Genomic DNA, 12040 nt, shown 5'->3' on the forward strand with positions numbered 1-12040 from the left:
GCCACTCAATTTCGTTGTACACTGTGCAGCAACAACAAAGGCATCTTCTCATCTTAATGAGTAACAGATGTGGACACACTGCAGTAATGAGCATTAAAAACGTAAACACAGGTGGGTCGCTGGGCAAAATATAAATAAAAACAAAATGCAATGATGTCCAAATCATTTAAACCCTGTATTTCATTGAAGTACAAAGACAACATTTATTTGCCCGTTTTAATTTGATGCCAACACCACGTTCCAAAAGAAGTTGGGACGGGGAACAAAAGGCTGGTAAAGGTGTGTGATGCTAAAAACACCTGGTGGTTGATTGGCAGCAGGTCAGTAACATGACTGGGTATAAAGAGCAGCTCAGAGAGGCGGAGTCAGAAGTAAAGAGGAGGAGGGGTCACCACTCTGTGAAAGACTGGACCATCAAATAGAGCAACAACTCAAGAAGAACGTTCCTCAACATAAAACAGCAAAGAGCTTCTGCTTTCCATCGTCTACGGTGCAGAACATCATTAAAGACTCAGAGAATCTGGAGAAATCTCTGTCTGTGAGGGACGAGGCTGAACACCAGTATCTGCTGGCCGTGATCTTTGGGCCCTCAGGCAGCACTGCATTAAAAACAGACATGATTCTGTAGTGGAAATCACTGCATGGGCTCAGAAACACTTCTGAAAACCACTGACTGTGAACACAGTTCATCACTGCATCCACAAACGCTGTTAAACTCTAAAACACAAAGAAGAACCCAAATATAAACAGGATCCAGAAACGCTGCCACCTTCTCTGGGCCTGAGCTCATTTAAAATGGACTGAGGGGAAGTGGAAAAGTGTCCGGCGGTCCGACGAATCACCATTTGAAATTCTTTAGGAAATCATGGACACTGTGTCCTCCGGGCTGAAGACCACTCAGCTTGTTATCAGTGCTCAGTTCTAAAGCCAGTATTCATGATGGTTTAGGGGGCATTAGTGCACATGGCCTGGGTGACGTGCTCATCTGTGAAGGCCCCATTAAAGCTGAATGATATAAACATGTTTTATCAACATCTGCTGCCGTCCAGACGACGTCTTTTTCAGGGAAGGTCTTGATTATTTCAGCAGGACGATGTTAAACCACATTCTGACTGTATTACAGCAGCACTGCTCCTTATTAAGAGTCCAGGTGCTAAACTGACCTGCCTGCAGTCCAGACCGGTCACCACTGAGAACATCTGGCACATTATAAAATGAAAAATACGACGAAGGAGCCTCTGAAACTGATGATCAGCTGAAATCCTGAATCAGACAAGAACAGAAACCATTTCACTGTCAGAGCTGCAGCAGCGTCTCCTCAGGTCCCAAACACTGACAGAGCTGTTAAAGAGGAGGTGATGGACTCAGGGGAAAACAGACCCGTCTCAACTTTTTTGGAACGTATTGTTGGCAAAAAATTCAAAACGCGCAAATATAAAAAAAAAAACAATCAAAGTTCTCAGTTTCAGCATTTGATTTGTTGTCTTTGTAGTACTTTCCTTCAAAAATATGGTTTACATGATTTACACATCACTGCCTTTTGTTTTTATTTACCTTCTGCACAGCGTCCCATCATTTTTTTGGAAATGGGGTTGTAGAATAAAGAACAACACCTTTCCTTTCTCATATACTCCAACTGTTCTCCTAAATTACATGAATATTGTTTATCTGCATGATGACTGATAGATGTGGTTGGAGGTGGTGTGGTGAGAACGACCTGCTGCGCACTCCCAGAAATAAAGGTTCTAGACTGTCTCTGGGTCTGTGCCCCTTTTATCACTGGGGTGGAACCCTCAAGGCTCCATCTCAGTCCCTTTGGTCAGGGAACATAACTGAACCATAACTGAGAAACTGAATTAAGGTCCACAAATCAGACCTTAGAACCACTGTAGAACCTTAGAGGGGACATTTACACTGTTTGTACCTTGATGAAGGAAAACGCATCTGCAGAGAACCTTCATTTCTAGCAGTGCAGGCATCCTGGAGTTTTGACTACCTTTGCAGTAAAGGTGGGGAAAACCGTGCGAATTGGTTTTTTCACTGATCTGCTCCTTTAAGGGGAACGTTCTCTGGCCTGTGTTCAGTCCAGAGGCACTTCTCTGAGGTTGGCGTTTGCTGTGACTGTAGCTTGTTTGGACTCCCTCATCTTATCCAGTCCAAACAGCAGGTCCAGCTGAGTCACCGGGCGCAGCCGGGCGCCGTCCACCGGCCTGCACGCCAGAGGAGACAGAACAGGAAAAGAAAAGGGTGAGTGAGTGAATGAGTGAGTTTGTGTGAGTTTGTGTGAGTGAGTGAATGAATGAGTGAATGAGAGAGTGAGTGATTGAATGAGTGAGTGTATGAGTGAGTGAGTGAGTGAATGAGTGAGTGAATGAGTGAGTGTATGAATGAGTGAGTGAGTGTATGAGTGAGTGTATGAATGAGTGAGTGAGTGACTGAATGAGTGAGTGTATGGATGAGTGAGTGAGTGAATGAGTGAGTGTGTGAGTGAGTGTATGAGTGAGTGTATGAGTGTGTGAGTGAGTGAGTGACTGAATGAGTGAGTGTATGGATGAGTGAGTGAGTGAATGAGTGAGTGAGTGAGTGAGTGTATGAGTGAGTGTATGAGTGAGTGTGTGAGTGAGTGTGTGAGTGAGTGTGTGAGTGAGTGAGTGACTGAATGAGTGAGTGTATGAGTGAGTATATGAATGAGTGAGTGAGTGTATGAGTGAGTGTATGAGTGAGTGAGTGAGTGTATGAGTGAGTGTATGAGTGAGTGAATGAGTGAGTATATGAATGAGTGAGTGAGTGAGTATGTGAGTGTATGAATGAGTGAGTGTGTGAGTGAGTGTATGAATGAGTGAGTGAGTGTGTGAGTGTATGAATGAGTGAGTGAGTGTATGAGTGAGTGAGTGAGTGTATGAGTGAGTGAATGAGTGAGTGTGTGAGTGAGTGTGTGAGTGAGTGTATGAGTGAGTGAGTGACTGAATGAGTGAGTGTATGAGTGAGTATATGAATGAGTGAGTGAGTGAGTGTATGAGTGAGTGTATGAGTGAGTGAGTGAGTGTATGAGTGAGTGTATGAGTGAGTGAATGAGTGAGTGTATGAGTGAGTGAGTGTATGAGTGAGTGAATGAGTGAGTGTATGAATGAGTGAGTGAGTGAATGAGTGAGTGCGTGAATGAGTGAGTGTATGAATGAGTGAGTGAGTGTATGAGTGAGTGAGTGAGTGAATGAGTGAGTGTATGAGTGAGTGTATGAATGAGTGAGTGAGTGAGTGTATGAGTGAGTGTATGAGTGAGTGAGTGAGTGTATGAATGAGCGAGTGAGTGTGTGAGTGAGTGTATGAATGAGTGAGTGTGTGAGTGAGTGTGTGAGTGAGTGTATGAATGAGTGAGTGAGTGAATGAGTGAGTGTATGAATGAGTGAGTGTGTGAGTGAATGAGTGAGTGTATGAATGAGTGAGTGAGTGAATGAGTGAGTGTATGAATGAGTGAGTGTGTGAGTGAGTGTGTGAGTGAGTGTATGAATGAGTGAGTGTGTGAGTGAGTGTATGAGTGAGTGAGTGAATGAGTGAGTGAGTGAATGAGTGAATGAGTGAGTGTATGCGTGAGTGTATGAGTGAGTGTATGAATGAGTGAGTGAGTGAATGAGTGAGTGTATGAGTGAGTGTATGAATGAGTGAGTGAGTGAGTGTATGAGTGAGTGTATGAATGAGTGAGTGAGTGAGTGTATGAATGTGTGAGTGAGTGAATGAGTGAGTGAGTGAATGAGTGAGTGAATGAGTGAGTGTGTGAGTGAGAGTGTGTGAGTGTATGAGTGAGTGTATGAATGAGTGAGTGAGTGAGTGAATGAGTGAGTGTATGAATGAGTGAGTGAGTGTATGAGTGTGTGAGTGAGTGTGTGAGTGAGTGAATGAGTGAGTGAATGAGTGAGTGTGTGAGTGAGAGTGTGTGAGTGTATGAGTGAGTGTATGAATGAGTGAGTGAGTGAATGAGTGAGTGTATGAATGAGTGAGTGAGTGTATGAGTGTGTGAGTGAGTGTGTGAGTGAGTGTATGAGTGAGTGTATGAGTGAGTGTATGAGTGAGTGAGTGAGTGTATGAATGAGCGAGTGAGTGTGTGAGTGAGTGTATGAATGAGTGAGTGTGTGAGTGAGTGTGTGAGTGAGTGTATGAATGAGTGAGTGAGTGAATGAGTGAGTGTATGAATGAGTGAGTGTGTGAGTGAATGAGTGAGTGTATGAATGAGTGAGTGAGTGAATGAGTGAGTGTATGAATGAGTGAGTGTGTGAGTGAGTGTGTGAGTGAGTGTATGAATGAGTGAGTGAGTGTGTGAGTGAGTGAGTGTATGAGTGAGTGAGTGAATGAGTGAGTGAGTGAATGAGTGAATGAGTGAGTGTATGCGTGAGTGTATGAATGAGTGAGTGAGTGTATGAGTGTGTGAGTGAGTGTGTGTATGAGTGAGTGAGTGAATGAGTGAGTGAATGAGTGTGTGTGTGAGTGTGTGAGTGAGTGTATGAGTGAGTGTATGAGTGAGTGAGTGACTGTGTGTGTGAGTGAGTGTATGAGTGAGTGTATGAATGAGTGAGTGAGTGAATGAGTGAGTGTATGAGTGAGTGTATGAATGAGTGAGTGAGTGAATGAGTGTATGAGTGAGTGTATGAATGAGTGAGTGAGTGAATGAGTGAGTGTATGAGTGAGTGTATGAGTGAGTGTATGAATGAGTGAGTGAGTGAATGAGTGAGTGTATGAGTGAGTGTATGAGTGAGTGTATGAATGAGTGAGTGAGTGAGTGTATGAGTGTGTGAGTGAGTGTGTGAGTGAGTGTGTGAGTGAGTGAATGAGTGAGTGAATGAGTGAGTGAGTGAATGAGTGAATGAGTGAGTGTATGCGTGAGTGTATGAATGAGTGAGTGAGTGTATGAGTGTGTGAGTGAGTGTGTGTATGAGTGAGTGAGTGAATGAGTGAGTGAATGAGTGAGTGAGTGAGTGTGTGTGTGAGTGTGTGAGTGAGTGTATGAGTGAGTGAGTGAGTGTGTGTGTGAGTGAGTGTATGAGTGAGTGTATGAATGAGTGAGTGAGTGAATGAGTGAGTGTATGAGTGAGTGTATGAATGAGTGAGTGAGTGAATGAGTGAGTGAGTGAATGAGTGAGTGTATGAGTGAGTGTATGAGTGAGTGTATGAGTGAGTGAGTGAGTGAATGAGTGAGTGTATGAGTGAGTGTATGAGTGAGTGTATGAATGAGTGAGTGAGTGTATGAGTGTGTGAGTGAGTGTGTGAGTGAGTGTGTGAGTGAGTGAATGAGTGAGTGAATGAGTGAGTGAATGAGTGAGTGTGTGAGTGAGAGTGTGTGAGTGTATGAGTGAGTGTATGAATGAGTGAGTGAGTGAATGAGTGAGTGTATGAATGAGTGAGTGATTGTATGAGTGTGTGAGTGAGTGTATGAGTGTATGAGTGAGTGTATGAGTGAGTGAGTGAATGAGTGAGTGAGTAAATGAGTGAGTGAGTGTATGAATGAGTGAGTGAGTGGAGTGAGTGAGTAAATGAGTGAGTAAATGAGTGAGTGAATGAGTGAGTGAATGAGTGAGTGTATGAGTGAGTGTATGAATGAGTGAGTGAGTGTGTGAGTGAATGAGTGAGTGAGTGTGTGAGTGAGTGTGTGAGTGAGTGTATGAATGAGTGAGTGTGTGAGTGAGTGTATGAGTGAGTGAGTGAGTGAGTGAATGAGTGAGTGTATGAGTGAGTGTATGAATGAGTGAGTGTATGAGTGTGTGAGTGAGTGTGTGAGAGTGTATGAGTGAGTGAGTGAATGAGTGAGTGAATGAGTGAGTGAGTGTGTGAGTGAGTGTGTGTGTGAGTGAGTGTATGAGTGAGTGTATGAATGAGTGAGTGAGTGAATGAGTGAGTGTATGAGTGAGTGTATGAATGAGTGACTGAATGAGTGAGTGTATGAATGAGTGAGTGAGTGAGTGAGTGAGTATGTATGTGTGAGTGAGTGTATGAGTGAATGAGTGAGTGTATGAATGAGTGAGTGAGTGAGTATGTATGTGTGAGTGAGTGTATGAGTGAATGAGTGAGTGTATGAATGAGTGAGTGAGTGAGTGGAGTGAGTGAGTGAGTGAGTGAATGAGTGAGTGAGTGTATGAGTGAGTTTGTGAGTGAGTGGGTGAGTGAGTGAATGAGTGAGTGTATGAGTGAGTGAATGAGTGGGTGAGTGAGTGAGTGAGTTTGTGAGTGAGTGAGTTTGTGAGTGTATGAGTGAGTGAATGAGTGGGTGAGTGAGTGAGTGAGTTTGTGAGTGAGTGAGTTTGTGAGTGTATGAGTGAGTGAGTTTGTGAGTGAGTGAATGTTTTATTTAATTGAACTCCAGTCAGTCTGCTGCTGTGCACTGAGAGCTACCAGAAGAGCTAAAATGCAGAAAGAGAGGCGCAGACTTACTCCTCCTCCTCCTCCTCCTCCTCCTCGTCCAGCTTAAACTGCTGAGCGATTTGCTTCATCTGCTGTTTGCGGACGTAGTCTCTGACGCGGTACATGGCGGCGTCGCGGCAGACCTCCCTCAGATCGCTGCCGGAGTAACCCTCCGTCTTCTCCGCGATCTCCTTCAGGTTAATCGCGTTACTCAGCTGAGAACAAACACAGCCAGAGATCACAAACACCACCAATCAGACGGCGTCACACCGACATCACAGCCTGACTGACATCCACACCATCACTGACGTCACATATATACAGTATATAGCTGTGCTCAGATCTGGTATCCCAAAAACGGGAACTTCACAGAAGGAAAAATATACATATATATATAAATATAAAATATACATAAATATATATATATACACACACACTACTCACAAAAAAGTTCGGGATATTTGGCTTTTGGGTGAAATTTATGGAAAGCGTAAAAAGTTCACGCTACGGTGATGTTACATCGTGAAAGTCGGGCGTTTCAGTGGAAGCGTGCGACGGTGATTTCCTCACCTCAAACAATTTACTGAAGCAAAAGCCGACAGCAGTGGTGGGTAAACCCCAATAAACAATCTCAGGGTCTCAGTGACTCGTCATGCGCCCTTCAGCATCAACTACAGCTTCACAGCGACATCTCCTGCTGTTCACCAGTCGACTCGTGGTCTGCTGAGGCACCGCGTCCCACTCTTCTTGAAGGGTGGCCCTCAGGTCATTGAGGTTCTGGGGTACAGAGTTATGAGCCTCTACACGGCGACTCAGCTGATTCCATAGGTTTTCTATGGGATTCAGGTCTGGAGAAAGTGCAGGCCGCTCCATCTGAGGTTCCCCAGTCTCCAGCAGCCGCTCCCTAATGATGCGCCCTCGATGAGCTGGAGCTTCGTCGTCCATGAAGATGACATGAGGCCTGTGTTGTTCATGCAGAGGCTCAATGACTGGATTAATGATGTTATTCAGTAGTTTGGGCCACTGGGTCACTGCACCATTCACAGTGTAGGGCTGTTCTGTATTGACTGGACACACCTGCCCACACTGTAACACCACCACCACCACCACCACCTCGCCGTTAAGCTCCTTGTTAGAGAACAGCAAGTTGTGCAGAAAGTACTGAAACACTGAACAGCTGGACCTGTGCATTCAGAAGTTTAGAGAAGGTCACACTGAGTTCACCTGTAAAGATTGGAGTGCAGTTTAGGCTCATCCTGAAATTTCACCTGAAAGCCAAACATCCCCGACTTTTTGTGAGTAGCGTATATGACATATAACGTGCACATACAGGGAGATTCATCCGATTTCAAAGCCCTATATTTTGATATTTTCTGAGGCGTCGAGGAACCAATCACAGTCCACCTGTAAGAGGAGGTCATAGAGTTTCTGACCGGCTCCTTCAGTCTGAGAGGAGCTGAGACCCCTGAGCAGAACGTTCTGCGTTCTCCACGTCAATCAGAGTGAATCCGTCAGAACTGAGCAGCGGGATTTTCATCAGCAGTGAAGCTCCAGCAGCTCAGAGCGTTCGGCGCTGGTTCCACAGCACTGGATGATCTCCGAAATCCCACTGAAAGAGCCGTGAGAGCGGCGACGCCCGACACGCTCAGTCCAGTCTGGGATGAGTCTGACTGTGGTGTTGATGTCGTCCGTACAGCTGGAGGAGGTTCAGACTGAGACCTTGTAGAACTACATAATAAACTTTATGCTCATTTACACCGTTTACAGCTCACTGCACTGATCTGTGATGATTTACAGGAGAAATCAATAAATTTGTAATCGGATGAATCCGCCCCTCCCACTCTGTGTGTGTGTGTGTGTGTGTGTGTGTGTGTGTGTGTGTGTGTGTGTATAGACAGACAGACAATTAGACAATTACGTTTTCTCCTGACAGGATAAGTCGAAGGATCTCCTGCCTCTGAGCTGCATTCTGTAAAAAATAAATAATTAATTAATAAATAAATCTCTTGTGGCAAAATATCAGAACGATAATAAATTAACTAATTAATATAAAGCACCAAAAAAGGTTCTGCTATTCTGACAGCATCAAGTTTGTAACAACAGAAGAACCCTTTTTTGGTGCTATACAGAACCATCTACAGCACATTCTCCATCAATCCGAAAAACCATTTCCCAAAGCAAAAAAAATAAAATAAAATACAGAGGGTTCTTTGAGTATTCATGGTTCTACACCGGTCAGGCGGAACATTCTGACCACCTCCTCATTTCTACACTCACTGTCCACTTTATCAGCTGCACTGACCGTATAGCTGCTCTCTGTAGTTCTACAGTTACAGACTGTAGTCCATCTGTTTCTCTGATACTCTGTTACCCTGTTCTTCAGTGGTCAGGACCCCCATGGACCCCCAGCACTGCTGTGTCTGATCCACTCGTACCAGCACAACACACACTAACACACCACACACCACGTCAGTGTTACTGCAGTGCTGAGAATGATCCACCACCCAAACAGTACCTGCTCTGTGAGGGTCCATGGGGGTCCTGACCACTGAAGAACAGGGTAACAGAGTATCAGAGAAACAGATGGACTACAGTCTGTAACTGTAGAACTACAGAGAGCAGCTATACGGTCAGTGGAGCTGATAAAGTGGACAGTGAGTGTAGAAACAAGGAGGTGGTCATGATGTTCCACCTGATCGGTGTGCATAGAACCATTCTCTTTACTAAAGAACCCTTGAAGCACCATCTTTTAAGGGGTGTGTAACTCACAGGCAGTCCTACATGGAAGGCTGTGGGCATTCTTCGGAGAATCGCTGCATCTACATCCTGGGGTCTGTTAGTGGCTCCCATCACCATCACCTGCAGAGCGCGCGCGCGCACACACACACACACACACACACACACACACACACACACACACACACACACACACACACCTCTAAAGAAACCCACAACTCTCAACAAACTACATGGCTTTTTATCAGTATCACAGTGCTGGTCTTTGCCAGTGGCTCCCAAGACATTGAGGGTACATCAAAAGCACTCTGACAATAATCTGCACTTAATTTAATTTAATCATCCGGCTGCACATTTACACAGGCACTTCCCTGATCCGGGCGGCAACACAGCTCCCAGCCCAGGGTAAACCACTGTTTCCTTAAATGGTGCAGCTGTTACAACCAGCAAGGAGAGTTCGGTCAGTTTTACACTGACCCGCATGAAATAGCGTTCAGCATCAGATCAGACAAAACCCGGAGCGGCGTCTGAAGACCTGAGGAACCGAACACACACAGCGGTCACTCACCCCTGCGTGGGAGAGCAGCGTCCAATCCCAGCGCAGAGCAACTCTCAGGCTTCACGCAGTGACTTGATCTGTTGTGTCACTGCAGCTCTAACGGTGCATTTATCGCCGAAATTCATGTCGTGATGACATGACGATAAAATTACGATACAGCCGTCCTACACACACGGATGTGCAGCTAGTGGGGGTATTACTTTTGACACACTACTGAGTAGAGCTGGGTGACATGGCAAAATATTAATATCACGATACTTCAAGACATTTTCACAAGTTTTCACACAAAACAGAACCTGTGGTCCCACTTAGGAAAACACTATAATAATAATAATTATTTAATAATAATAATTTATTCAATATTTTACAAACCGCTGCACTAAATCCAATGAAACAGGCCTGATTATGCCCACGTTGTCATGGCAGACATGAGTAGTCAGGGTTCTTTAAGTAATGATATCCACGATATGCTCAGAAAAGCATATCACATAATTAATCACAATAACGATAAAATATCGTCATATTGAGACGCAGTGTCTTCACCACATCCCTACGACAGCCTTAGGCTGCGTTTCCACTGCTCTGGTGCTCCGACACACCGCAGCGTATCCCATTCGTTTTCAGTGGAAAACATCGGTTCTGCCAGACGCAGCTGTGCAGTGCATGATGAGTCTGGGGGATGCGCTGCGGTGCAGTTGAGCTATCCAATCAGAAGACAGCTGGTGTTCGCGCGATACGCGTTCACAGTGCAACGCGTGAAACATTCGCTCCGTATTCAAACGTTCCGGTGGAGCACGGAGGAAAAGCTCCCAACAATTTTCAACCTCCACATTCTTAAATATATGCATACGTATATTTGTAGTTAATACCAAACTAAATCAGGTTTTTGATCATTAGAAAATCAGCACATCTATGAATTAAAGTTGGACGTGATTTAACTGGGGGATGGCGGGGAACGCCGGTGTTAACGGCCACACCGCAGCCGGCTGAGGAGGGGGAGCGCGGTCACGAGTTAATAACACAGGCCAATCTTCACATGTACTACATTATTAATTAATCGATATACGGCTGAGCAGATCACAAGTGCCATGTGTTTACTGCTGTTTAGTTCATGCTGCACAGCCCCAGGGGGTGTAGGTGTTGGGGGTGGAACCTGAGTGCATGCTCCGGTCTCCAGGCCGTCCCACAAACTCATAAACTGGGCCTTCATCATTGCAGTGGCCTCGTGATCCAGACTGGACCGATTCCTTAAAAATGAATCTAGAACGGGAGATAAGAGGCATAAGTTACTTTAATCTAGAGCGTGTAACCGTAAGAACACAGCAAGACGAGTGACGGGTCAGTCAATATAGGTCTAGATCTCCGATTATAAACGATAAGTGCACTTTTAAAAAAATTGGTGCTTCAAGGGATCTCTAGTAAAGAAAATGGTTCTATATAGAACCAAGAGCACCCAAAGAACCCTTTGATTAAATGATTTTTTGCATTATGAAAGGGTTTTTCAGACTGATGGAAAATGTGCATGAATGTGCTATAGATACAGAACCTTTCTGACAATGTTCTACTGTTAAACATCCACCCAAACTACACCTCATAAACACGAAATGTACTGCAGTGATGATGATGATGATGATGATGATAACTGGCTGTTATTACAGGAAATATGAATTTGGGTTCTATCAGTATTCTGAAATCACTTTTCTCTATATTTCTCCCATCAAGAGGATCATAAACATTCAATCCAAACACACCACTCACCAATCTCATCGATGAAAATGATGCAGGGCTGGAGCTTCACAGCCAGTGAGAACACAGCGGCAGTGAGCTTCTGCGATTCGCCGTACCACTTGTCCGTCAGAGTGGAGGCCTGGAGGTTGATGAACTGACATCCTGATGCTTTGGCTGTTGCCTTAGCGATTAAGGTTTTCCCACAACCAGGCGGCCCGTATAATAACACACCTGCAGAAAGGAGTCCAGTAGTTACGCTTTAACGGTAGCTCTATATACTCATCAGTCATAAACCATCATTCTCCACCAAACACCATCATTCTCCACCAAACACCATCATTCTCCGCCAATCATCAGCATTCTCCGCCAAACACCATCACTCTCCACCAAACACCTTCACTCTCCACCAAACACCTTCATTCTCCACCAAACATCAGCATTCTCCACCAAACATCAGCATTCTCCACCAAACACCTTCACTCTCCACCAAACACTTTCACTCTCCGCCAAACACTTTCACTCTCCGCCAAACACCTTCATTCTCCGCCAAACACCTTCATTCTCCGCCAAACACCTTCATTCTCCACCAAACACCTTCATTCTCCGCCAAACACCTTCATTCTCCACCAA

The 12040-nt window shown here is 44.9% G+C and overlaps 1 protein-coding gene across 2 annotated transcripts in view; it reads right to left on the bottom strand.

Moving 5' to 3' along the window:
• Positions 1 to 1102: 1102 nt before the first annotated feature.
• Positions 1103 to 12040, bottom strand: part of atad1a (ATPase family AAA domain containing 1a) — a 20096-nt gene continuing 9158 nt past the window's right edge. The window contains exons 4-9 of one of the 2 annotated variants that reach the window (XM_037531359.1): positions 11441 to 11641; positions 10836 to 10942; positions 9157 to 9246; positions 8306 to 8356; positions 6418 to 6602; positions 1103 to 2210 (exon numbers count right to left, since the gene is read on the bottom strand). In XM_037531359.1, the coding sequence (XP_037387256.1) occupies positions 2081 to 2210; positions 6418 to 6602; positions 8306 to 8356; positions 9157 to 9246; positions 10836 to 10942; positions 11441 to 11641 (764 nt within the window). In that variant the 3' untranslated portion in view covers positions 1103 to 2080. The remainder of the gene's footprint in view (positions 2211 to 6417; positions 6603 to 8305; positions 8357 to 9156; positions 9247 to 10835; positions 10943 to 11440; positions 11642 to 12040) is intronic. The other variant, XM_037531358.1, reaches the window with a different exon arrangement.

This window comes from Pygocentrus nattereri, chromosome 20 (genome assembly GCF_015220715.1).
Source record: "Pygocentrus nattereri isolate fPygNat1 chromosome 20, fPygNat1.pri, whole genome shotgun sequence".
In the NCBI taxonomy this organism is placed as follows: Eukaryota; Metazoa; Chordata; class Actinopteri; order Characiformes; family Serrasalmidae; genus Pygocentrus; species Pygocentrus nattereri.